This window comes from Malania oleifera, chromosome 6 (genome assembly GCF_029873635.1).
Source record: "Malania oleifera isolate guangnan ecotype guangnan chromosome 6, ASM2987363v1, whole genome shotgun sequence".
Classification (NCBI taxonomy): domain Eukaryota; kingdom Viridiplantae; phylum Streptophyta; class Magnoliopsida; order Santalales; family Ximeniaceae; genus Malania; species Malania oleifera.
In genome coordinates this window covers 104,719,066-104,731,700 of record NC_080422.1, presented here as the reverse complement: position 1 = coordinate 104,731,700, position 12,635 = coordinate 104,719,066, and the positions used below count along the sequence as shown (strand labels likewise).

Sequence of the window (12,635 nt, the reverse complement as noted above, 5' to 3'; positions counted from 1 at the left end):
CATACGGTCTATACGACCCTTATTCTGCCTCTAGTTGATAAATGAGTGGAAGAATTTAGAATTTTGATCCCCCTCAATCAACCATTTTTTTTTCGCAATTTGTCTTAGGCGAGATGCTTCCCCATTCTCCCACACGTGAATCTCCAACTTAGTAGTCAAGTAATCGGCTTTGACCTCCTCAGAAAAACCTAATTGCACCTGATTTTCGAGAGATTTCATTCTTCCCTCGAGAGCTTGTATGTTTTCTCCCACTCTCTGAAAAAAATTTTTATTCCATGCACATAAAGCAACTTTTGTTCTCTTAAGGCAAATAGCAAGTTTCAAAAGACTTGAAGCCGAGTCATTCCTGATCTAGGCATCTTTAACACACGACAAAAACAAGTCATGTGAGCTCCACATATTAAGGAACCGAAATGGAGTTGGGCCATACAAAGAGAATGACTTCCGACCCAGATATTTGAATTGAGTTAAACCATAGTGATTGGAAAAAGCATTATTAATAAGCACTTAATCAAGCTCAGCCTAGCTACGAGCCACCCCTTCATGGCCATTGCACCAAGACATGCATGGGCCTGTGTTTGTTAAATTAAAAAGACCACAATGATGTAAACAGTCATTAAACTCCATCATAGGTAAAAGTGATCTTGGATTTCCACCAATTCTTTCTGCATCTGTTCGAATGACATTAAAATCCCCCAGGACCAACCAAGAAAAATCCGATATTTGGCACTTCTCTAGTTGCCGCCATAACTCTCTTCTTTCAACATAAGAACACTTGGCATATAAAAAACTCACCAAAACCCTTTGGCTGTCCTTAAAGAACCACTTGGAAATCATCTGAGTTGTGATTGAAATCACCTCATGTGACGACCTGCTTAATTTCCACTTTTTTTTTATAAAATAAAAAAAATATCATCACATATCTCATACCCTAGCTCAACAGGTCATAATCCACCTGGACCCGTGAATACCAGGGATACATCAGAACACAAACGGAAGCCTAAGCAGTTGAAACATATAACCACAATATTGTAAATACAAAACATCTATCACATTAATGCAAATACCAGAGTCACTATACCACTGTATTTCCATATATATACAACCCAAAAATGAGATTTAGGAACTTTTCCCACAAAATCTAACTGTTCCTACAAAAACTTACCCTTCAAAAAGGGAAGACCACAGCTCTAATTCAGCGGGGCTTTTCCCGCTCTCCTATTTGGGGCTCCTGAAAAGTTTATGAAATTTTGGGGTGAGACATCTCTCAGTAAGGGAAATAAACTAATACTAGTGTGTGACAACATGAGTAAACTGTGTTATACATATCCCATACAGAACATATCAACTGTTTTGTCAAATCTGGGAAAACATATATATATCAAATCATGGCAGAACATATAACATTTTCATAAACATATCTCATCTCATATAGTAATAATAACATAAAAACAATTCTGGTAGGTTAGCTAACTGTTGTCATGTATTACACATGACTGGGTTGTGTGGCCCGAAGGCGGGACCTGACAATGGTTGGCCGACCACTGCCAAGTCAAACATATAGTCTGTAAGTCTGATGGGTCTGCCTGACCTGGTCTGTACACCAGGGGCGATCACACACACTTCTTAAAAGCCACATCGATCATCCAATCTTACACCACTCCATACAGCGACGTTAACACAAATATCATGATCACGAAGACCATGGACACATAGCAATGGTACCGTGCAAGTGCTAGCCTAGACCAAGCCAACCAGGTTCTAATATCATATAACATATACTAAAACTGTGATACATAGATATCTCATATCATTTATTTTCACATCAATTATATCATTTTGCATATATAAGTGTATCATCAAAATCATCAGCCTGTACGCCGATATTACACATTTTATCATAGCACGGCCCGTACGCCAGCAAACCACATCATAGCACAATCCGTACACTGGAAAATCACATCATAGCACGGCCCGTACATTGGAAAACATATCATAGCACAGCCCATACGCTAGCAAATTACATCATAGCACGGCTCGTATGCTGGCAAACATATCACATATAAAAAATCTTGGCTCGTACGCTGGTTTTCTCATTATAAAAATTCGTATCATAAACACGATTCTAGAAACAATATTTCATAGCATTCTATATTCATGCCACACTAAACAGATTTTCCAAAATTCAATATATCATCATTTTAACAATAATTTCCCAAATAAAAATCATATATACATATACACATATTTACTTTTTATGAAACCAGATGTTATAGCAGTATACATAATTTCAACAAATACTAGCTTAGTTTATCCTCTTACCTGACTACTGAGAAAGCCCCAAAACAATCTAGTCTAACTCCCGTAGGATTTCCTGACCAGTACCCTGAAAATGAAAACTGTCAGTATTAAATTTCAGTATTTTCATGCGTACATCATTTCTTATAACTACCATAAGATCAAATTTGACTTAAAAAGCCTTACCTCAACTTAGGGATGATTTCCAACTTCGTTTTTCCAATGATCCGCTCCGGCAAACTCATAGAGAACTTTCGCCCGGAGCGTCGTGGTAGCTTCAAATCATCGATCCGGCGAAGATTTAGCCCGAAATCGAAGAAAGAGAGAGAGAGAGAGAGAGAGAGAGAGAGAGAGAGAGAGAGAGTCGTAGGAGAGAGAGAGAGAGGGGCACTGAAAATGACAAAATATCCCGATTTTTCCACTATTTATACTACCAGATTTGTTGACAAGACACGTCACTTCATTGACGAATCCTTTAGTAAATTCATTGACGACTCCCTGTATTCGTCGACAAAATTCAGGCTGCCCCAGAACCTCTCTCGGTATTTTCTCGTTGACGAGTCCCCTGTATTCCTCGACGAATTCTCTTAAGCCTTCGTCGACGAATCCCCTGTATTCATCGACAAAGCCCTGATGACCTCCCCTCAGTTATCCCTTCCAAAGTTCGTGTTTGTCAACGAAGTCGACTGCTTCCAGTTTCCATTTCCCTTTATCTTATTATTTAAATATCATTATTTTCCTAGTCGTTACACCTCAAATGCATTCATATCCTTTCAAAACAGCCACAACTTACCGCCCTGATTTTCATTAGATATGAAATGGTGATAATTCAGAAAATTACCCAGAATTACCATCCTCTAAATTGTATCAGTCATAAATTTAATTTATGCGTTTGGATGTGAACCCTCTGATATTTCCTCACAAACTTTTCCTCTATGGTTTTGGTGTTTTCAGAAGTCCATCCCTGCCCTATATCAGACTCATACATTTTTTCTTTTTCTTCAACATTGAAATGTTGCCTTCCTCCCTCTCGGACGAATAACCCAGAGCCAATTTCCTCTGTTGTAAACCTTGGTTCCCACCTTCAGTTAGTTTAATATTGTCTGCATGATCCACTTTCTCTTAAGACATAGTTTCACCATAAACAACTCGAGCATCATCATCACACCCGACTTCCTCACACACCACGTCATCACTCTCTGTTGAACCTTCATTCACATTATTTTCAAAGCCTCTCTGCGGTACATCAGAGTTTTGCAGTGCATGCTCCCATTTTTCTAGAGCCACAGGAATTTCCAATAATACATAGCACTTATCTTCGGTCCTCTTCGTCATTGGCACAATATTGGGTCCTGCTTCCTGCTCCACTTTTTTTCCCCCTTTATCCACATCGGTATTGGTTTCCATTACACCATCATTAGTCTTTAGTTTCCATATCTTTTTTCCTTTATATTTTCCATCATCCCTTCACTTCTCTCCCACCCTACAAACAATCGAGATGTGTCCTTGTCGGCAATAGTTAGAGCAGAAAAAACCCATCCTTTTATATTTGGCTTTTTTCCAAATACATTATTTCAGAGCTAAAACAAGAGGAAATCCCTTTGCCAGTTCCATCGTCAGGTCAACTTCCATGCAAATACGTGCCCTCAAGGCTCTCATACGGTTGATTGTTGCATTATCGGTTCCAAGATAATGACCAAAATGAGTCACTATAATTTGTAGAAAATTCATTCGGTAAAGATGCATTGGTAACCCCAGTAAGATAATCTATTAAGGAGCCAATGGAGATTCCTTTTTGACGTCAAAATCCTTTGGCCATTTGAAAAACCGAAAAGAATTGTCTTCTATAGTTCTACCTTCCCTTGCCCACCCATGCAAAAAATCACATTCATTTTTCATGTGAATTAACATATGGTAATCATCCATGATACTGATCGTTGGAATTTCCGTCAAGCCCCACGTTTTCACAATCGATAACCAAATTTTATCAATAGATGATCGATTCCTCATAAATTTCATCACTAATACAAAACGAAACTCTTTCTCAGTCTTAACCATCTCCGCTTCTGAGAAAATAAATCTCAATTCACTATTGATATTAACTGGCAATCTCATAAGAATTTTAAATGCAGGTATCTCCACTTTTTTATTTACGGCTTGCGCATACGACTGCACCCTAAAACTAGCCTAGACGACTTTCCTCACCGACGGTGAGGCCATCGGAGGGGGGATGACACCTTCCTAACAACTCTAGACTACTTGTTTTCCATAATGAAAGCCTAAAAATAAAAAACCAAAGGAAATAGTAGATAGAAGATGAGGTGCAATGGCTATGGCAATCTCCTTTTGGCGTGCAGCATCCCCCAAATCTTCAATCTTTGGCAATAATGGTTACAGGGAGAGTCTTCGTAGCTGAGCTTTGAGGCTCTGTTTTCAACAGCGTCCGATTCAACAGTTTCTGTTGGAAATTGACTTGCGACGACAGGCAAGCGACTTTGTTGCAAGACTCCCAACGGTGTGATTGAAGGATGCGAAAGCGCCAACGGTGACGGCGACGACAGTGATCTTGTTGGGAACGACGGGAGAAAACTGAAGGGGAGAGCAAACCGTATGAACCAAAAATCTTGGAACTTTGAGTTCTGTTTCAACAACGTTCGCTTCCACTTGCGACGACAAGCAGGCGACGACGAGATGCTGTTGTAGGCAGGCAGGCAACAGTGTAAGGCGATGGCAGGCCGGCAACGTTAGAACACAAGCAGCCACGTGAGGTTGTGAGGCCGTGAGGGTGGAGGAGCAGTGATGGTGCATGGTGAGGTGGAGTTGCGAGTTTGAGAGAGAGGTTGAGAGTATGGGCAGTGGCGGACGCGATTATGAGGGGAGGATCGGAGCAAATGGTCGTGCGGACTCGGCTGTAAAGAGGGAGTTCAGCACAGGAGGAGGTCGTGGCTAAGGAGGCAGAGATGGAGCAGGTGGCTATGGAGGGGGGACGGTGGCTAAGTGGTGATGGCGAGATCGGCTATCATGTATACTTTGTAATTAATCAAAATTTTGTAAGGTTATCACAAATTCCTTGAGGTTGAGTGAGTTTACGCATAACTACATTAATTTTTTAAACAAATTATTAGTCATTACTACATGCTTAAAATTTTTAAAAGATATATTAACATTACGAACAAAAAATTAGTTCTAAAAAAATATATAATTAACACAATAAGAAAAAAGAATCCTTTTTGTATTATCATCGTTAGTTTGCACATTTCATCAATTCGATATGCAAAGTAGAACTTTTTCCCAAATGTACAAAATTCTTATACAAAGTTATTACACAGTATTGTCTTGAATTTGGTTGACCGGAAGTATGTGGTTCTTTATGAGATACCTACCAAAGTAAAGTTGATATTTATGATAAGTTCATAAATATTCCTCCAAGTTAAAGAGTCGAGTTTGTGTGCAGACCAAAATTTAGGATCATGAAATGATGAATCAGAGCACATATAGACTTTCCCAACAAATTGGGGACAATATCAATAGATGTCTTTTGTTTAAGTTAAAGTAAGAATTAATGAGTTCCATTAGATTTTAATTGTTTTAGTTATCATTTGTTCCTTAATGTTCCATTCGCTATTTCTTAACCTAGACAAAAGAAAAGAAAGGAGAGAAAGAGAGTTCGATGTTTATTCACAATGCAAATGAATACAATCTAACAACTAAATAAAAAGAAAGAAAAAATTAGAGAAAGATTAACTAAAAGTTTACCTCATCTCATGCATCATTAATGCTTTTTTTTTTTTTGGGTGCAAAGTGAGCTTGTGATCAAATTATCACACAGGTCCGTAAGCATGCAAGAATATGAGCTAGTGAGATCATGTGTTGGGACAACAAAAGAAGAATAGTGAATTTTTTTATATGACGATAGAGGGAAGATGAAAAGAATGAGGTAAAGTGTTGGAAGGTAAAGAAAATCGGGGGACAAATAAGAAAATAATGCCCAGTTTGGAACTCACAAAACATTAGGGAAAGAAAAGGAAAATATAAAGGAATCTTCATTTTCATGTTGGGTTATCAAGAAAAATGAGAAAAAAAAAATATATCAAATCTATAAACAAAAATTTGACATTGCACATTGAAAGAAGCCAATGAACAGTGGCTGTGCAGTGTTGATTTTATTCATATGCAAAGCTCTTTATATACACTTATAGAGGGAATCAAAAAGGGAATAAAAAATGGTTACAAAAGAACAGAAAGTTGCAAAACAGAAAAAGGAATATTTAGCTGGGTTTGTTGTAACTGTTGATATGTCCGCTCGAGTCCAAAGGGGTGTCAACCACTTTGAGACTCGTTGTAAAGTGAAGGAATTTGTCTGAAACCAGTGGCTTGGTAAGAATGTCTGCAATCTGATCGTTGGTGCTGCAAAAAGAAATTCTGAGGCTGTTGGTAGCAACACGATCCCAGACAAAATGGCAGTCAATGTCCATATGCTTCGTTTTTGAGTGAAAAACAGGCTTTGCACAGAGTTAAGTAGCACCAAGATTGTCACACCAGAGAGTGGGTGCTTAGGGTAAAAATATGTCAAGTTCCTTGAGAAGAGATTGGAGTCAAATTAGCTCAGCGGCAAAGGATGACAAGGATTTGTATTCAGCCTCAGTAGATGATCTAGCAACAGATTTTTGTTTCTTAGAGCTCCATGAGATGAGATGGTTGCCAAGAAAAATGCAAAAGCCACTTGTTGATCGATGATCATCCGGACAGCCACCCCAATCTGCATCAGAATAAGCTTGAAGAACAAGGCCTGAGTGAGAGGTAAAAAATAGTCCATGATTGATGGTGCCCTTGAGATATCGTAAGACACTTTTGAGTGCACTCCAATGAGTAAGTTTGGGAGAATGCATGAACTGACAAAGTTTGTTCACTGCAAATGAGATATCTGGCTGAGTGAAGTTGAGATATTGGAGACCTCCAACGAGACTTTTGTAGAGGACTGGATCATCAAAGTCAGGTGAATCAAATTTGGAGAGCTTGAGTGAAGCAGCCATGGGTGAGGACATGGGTTTGCACTGGAGCATGTTGCTACGGGTGAGGAGGTTGTTGATGTATTTTCGTTGGGAGATGAACAGTCTAGCCGTAGTATGATCAATCTCAAGGCCCAAAAAGAAAGATAAATTGCCAAGATCCCGAACAGGAAAGGCCTTGCTTATGGCAGCAATTAGTGTGTTAATGGCTGAGGAATTTGATGCAGTAATGACAAGATCATCAACATAGACAAGTAGAAAAATTGTAGCAGCTGGGGTGTTGAAGATGAAAAGGGAGGGATCAACTTTGGAAACTTGAAAGCCATACTCACTTAACCAAGAACTGAGCTGATCAAAGCAAGCCCTTGGAGCCTGCTTCAATCCATAAAGAGCTTTGTGAAGCTTACAGACATAGGTAGGATGAGCAGGATCCATAAAACCTTGAGGTTGTTGCATGTAAACATCATCTATGAGATTTCCATGTAAGAAGGCATTTTCAATGTTAAGTTGGCGTAATGGCCAGTGCCGAGACACAGCAATAGAAAGAATGAGACGGATTGTGGAAGGTTTGACAACGGGACTAAATGTTTCATGATAATCAAGGCCAGGTTGCTAATGGAAGCCTTTGGCAACAAGTATGGCCTTTCGACGCTGAAAAGAACCATCGGCATTGGTCTTGGTTCGATAAACCCAGAGACAACCAAGGATGTTGAAAGAGGGATCTGGTGGGACAAGCCACCAAGTACAAGTGCGAGTTAGAGCATCAAATTCGTGAGCCATTGCTGCACGCCACTGGGAAAATTTTGAGGCGATTGTGTAGCTCGAGGGGTCGTTGAGAATAGGAACTGTGGTGAGGTGGCATTGACGAGCTGGGTAGGGTACGATGCCATTAGAGAATACTTTGGGGCGGGAGGAATTAGTTTGGGACCAAGTGATGATGGGAGATCGAGGAGGGATGAGGATGGGTGAAGCAGCAAGGGGGTTGGAGGGTGAGGGGGAAACATGAGTTGAAGAGTTGGGGAAAGATGAATTAGGGCTTGAGGTGGGAGCTGGGCCAAGTATAGATGGAGATGAGGCAAAAGATGGGCTAACAGGATGTAATAGCGGGGTTGGGCCGAGAAAAGAGGGAGAAAGAATGGGTAAAGGGGCTGGAGGGGTTGAGGGGGGCTAGGTAGGGATTGTGGGCTGAGAGTGAGCGAGAGGAAAGGAAGATTCGTCAAAGGTGACATCACGGGAAATGTAGAGTCTATTAGTTGAAAGATTGAGACATTTGTAACCCTTGTGAGAGGAGCTGTAGCCAAGAAATAAACAAGGAGTGGACCTAAAATTAAATTTGTTAGGGAGATATGGGCGAATATTGGGCCAACAGAGACAACCAAAGACCTTCAAAAAATTGTAATCGGGGTCATGATTAAACACCATTGAAAAGGGGGAGCGATGGTTTAGGGTGGGGGTGGGAAGACGGTTAATCAAGTAAACAGCGGTCTTGAAGGCATCGGCCCAATAAGTGAGGGGAAGTGACGCTTGGGCCAAGAGAGCAAGCCCAGTGTCAACAATGTGACGATGTTTTCGCTCAACGTGTCCATTTTGTTTATGAGTGTGAGGACAAGAGAGACGATGCTGAATGCCCAATTTTTGACACATAGAGGGTACATGTTTAAATTCACCACCACCATCAGTTTGGAGTGTAATTAATTTCTTGTTAAACAGTCGCTCAACAAAGGGTAAGAATTTGGAAAATATTTGAATGACATCAGATTTTTGTTTAATAGGAAATAGCCATGTAAAACGAGAATAGTGATCAACAAAAGAAACATAATATTTGTAACCCAAACAAGATACAAAGGGGGATGGGCCCCAAAGAGCAAAACAAACTAATGTAAGGGGCTGCTAATAGATAGTCTGACTGGGGGAAAAGGGGAGTTGATGGGACTTTGCAAGGGGACAAACTGGACATAAGAGGGAGCCTTCAGAGGTGCAATACTTCAAGTAGTTGGTGTGTAGAACGCGGCGGACGAGAGCTAAGGATGGATGACCCAATCGGCGATGCCATTGCTGGAGGGAGGTGTGCTGACTGACATGGAAGGAGAGGATGGCGGAATGGGAGGAAAAACATAGAGTCCGTCACGAGTTGGCTCGGTGAGGAGGATTTGCTTCATCTGCGAGTCCTTGACAGAAAAATGAGAAGAATGGAATTCAAAAAAGCAGTTATTATCAGTGCAGAATCAAAGAACTGAAATGAGATTCTTGGTGATAGATGGAACACGAAGGAGATTTTTGAGAATAAAGGGAGAAGAAGGAGAAAGAGAGGAGTCACCGAAATTGTGAATTGGAAGTCCTGAGCCATTTCCAACCTTAATGGTGTCAGCACCATGGTATTGTTCTGCAGAAAGGTTCAGATTTGATAAATCATGGGTAATATGGTGAGTGGCAGCAGAGTCAAGATACCATATATTTTCTAAAGGTGAATCTGAGGCAGTGAAATTTGCTGAGAAGTTGCCATGAGGTGAGTCATATTGAAAGGCATGATTGAACCTGTTTCGGCACTGAAGTGCCATATGCCCAAGCTTGTTGCAGATCTGGCATGTTGGGCGAGCGGTGGAGAATTGCTGGGATGAGTGACTAACAGTATTGCGAGCTCCTTGATTGTGAGAGAAGTGTCTCCTACGGCCATGACCATGTCTACCAGCACGATGAAAGGGGCGACTTCGTGATCTAGCAGCAGAGGTGAAATTTGCAGAGAGTTCTAAAGACTGAGGTGTGACTATGGAGACATGAGAAAGACGATTTTCATGAATGAGAAGTAATTGATATAGTTCATGAGTGGACACAGGATCAGCTTTGGTGGTAATGGAAGTGACGAAGGATTCATAGGAGGGACCAACACCATTTAAAATGTATGAAACCAGCTCTTTGTCAGACAATGGATTTCCGGTTGCAGCAATGGAATCAGCGAGACGCCGGACTTTGCCAAAAAAATCTGAGATGGATAGATCCCCGCGAGAAAGATTGGTGAGTTGAAATCTGACTTGAAACTCTCTAGCTTGTGAGTGAGAGGTGAACAAGGCAGAGAGAGAGCACTAGAGATCTCAAGAGGTTGAGGAAGAGAGTACATGGCCAATAATAGAGTCGGAGAGTGAGGAGAACAGAACATTGAGAACCAGCTGATCAGTGCGTTGCCAGGCCAAGTATGCAGGATTAGATCTGGGTGGTTATCCGGCAAAGTCAAGGAGAAATTCCGATGGAGAGGAGGTTGATCCATCAACATAGGAGAAGAGATCTTGGCCTCGTAGATATTCTGTAATCTGAGCTTTCCAGAGAAGATAGTTTTCTGTGGTGAGTTTGGTTGTGATGATGTGAGAGAGAGAAGAAGAAGAGGGAGATGCAGGGATAGAAGAAGAAGAGGATAGCTCCATGGTTCTCGACTGCTCTGATACCATGAAAGAAGCCAATGAACAGTGGCTGTGCAGTGTTGATTTTATTCATATGCGAAGCTCTTTATATACACTTACAGAGGGAATCAAAAAGGGAATAAAAAATGGTTACAAAAGAAACAGAAAGTTGCAAAACAGAAAAAGGAATATTTAGCTAGGTTTATTGTAACTGTTGATACACATCATCAATATTTTGTTTGTTTTTACTTTAGGAAAATGATTTTTTTCCTTATGTTCCTTTCCTTTTTTTTTTTTTTCCACAGAAAATCCTTAATCCAAACAAACCCTAAAAAGTTGAGAAAAGGAGCGCTATGGAATAAAAAAAATTAAAAAGAGATATTTTAGACATTGCATAACAAATTGAGATTGATAGGTATTTTAATTTTAAATGAATGACATTCAAAAGGTAATATTAGTATTAAAAAATTATTACTCGAAGGATTATCAAGTTTTTCCATTTACTATTTTACAAGTTATTTAATTAGCAAAAAAGCTACTTAAATCCATTACCTAATTAAATTCGAAAAACTTTTGATCAAGATAAATAATAAATTTTAGGCTCTTCAAGTTCAAGCCTTGGCAGTTATTTCAATGTCTTATAAATAAATATATATAATTTATTATACCCTCGTGTCTAAAAAAGCAAAGTCAAAAAAAGTGGACCTAGAGAAACAGTACAAAGCTAACTTGAATTTAATTAGCCATCTATTATAACACTAACTTTATTAACTTACCAAATTAACACAAAATTTCTACATAAGGGTTATAATTATGTCACCAATCATTGATTAGGTGTGCAACTCTATTCCAAACTTCATAATTATATTACTTTTTAATAAAAAGATATTAAACTTCTTTTTGCAGACAATTTCATTTTGTGCTTCAAGACTTCTAAAAGTTTTATTTATCTTGATAAAGAAATACAAATTTCTTCTGCGTTTTAAAAAATATAAATACTTATAAAATACTGATGTATATACTCGGTATATCTGATACAGCCAAAACTAGTATGTCCAAGTTTGACGAATATGGCCATGGAGGCGAGTAATCATAAGGTCGACTGTAGATATCTCGCATAACTCATGCATGTCATGCCAAGCGGGGGAAAGGGTTGTTCTCGTCACTATAAAAAAGGGATCACAGGGGGAGATAAGCATCTCATTCTCATTCATTCATATTTACTATTGCAATTTGAATCTTCCCTTCTCTGACTTAGGCATCAGAATGATCCTTCGGAATAGGGATGAGCAAATAGTCGGTTTGATCAAATTCAATTAATTAACCGAATTAACCAAAATTTTCTGTTAATGAGAACTATTAATCAAATTGACGGAATAGAGGGGCCTCATTGAACTGAACCCAATCGAATTACCTTTTCGGATAATTCGATTAACCGAATTAATTTGAAATTAATTAATAAAAATATAATATAATTTTAGATTTTTTTACCAAATACTAATTAACATAATAACAAATTAACATATACTAATTAACAAATTAACAAATTAACAAATTAGCCAACTTCACTTAGTGGACTAAGGTTTTGTTTTGTTATTGTTGTTGTTGTATTTGTTTATGAAGCTTTTATTTATTAAATTTCAAGATAGATACGAAACTTTTTTATTAACCCAAAAAAAGGGTCTTCATCTTTTGCTTTATTTTTTCTATATAATAAAATAAAATAAAATAAAGTGAAAATATATTATTAATGGGCCTGCTATCATTTGTAAGCGGAAAGGGTGAAGCACCCCACTTTCTGCTGTCTGGCCCACCTTAATACCCGCTGCTTCGGTCGCCGGTGACGTCACAAAGACCCTTAGGGGTACAATGGTAATTTCATTGATACTTCCAAGTTCTAACATTTATGAAAGATCGTCCACGTCGGCCGGTAACT

The 12,635-nt window shown here is 39.1% G+C and overlaps 1 protein-coding gene across 1 annotated transcript; it reads right to left on the bottom strand.

The window, feature by feature from the left end:
* Positions 1-6,893: 6,893 nt before the first annotated feature.
* LOC131158747 (uncharacterized mitochondrial protein AtMg00810-like) lies at positions 6,894-7,763 on the bottom strand. Its single transcript, XM_058113604.1, has one exon. It carries the CDS (start codon positions 7,761-7,763, stop codon positions 6,894-6,896), a length of 870 nt encoding a protein of 289 aa, XP_057969587.1.
* Positions 7,764-12,635: the final 4,872 nt, after the last annotated feature.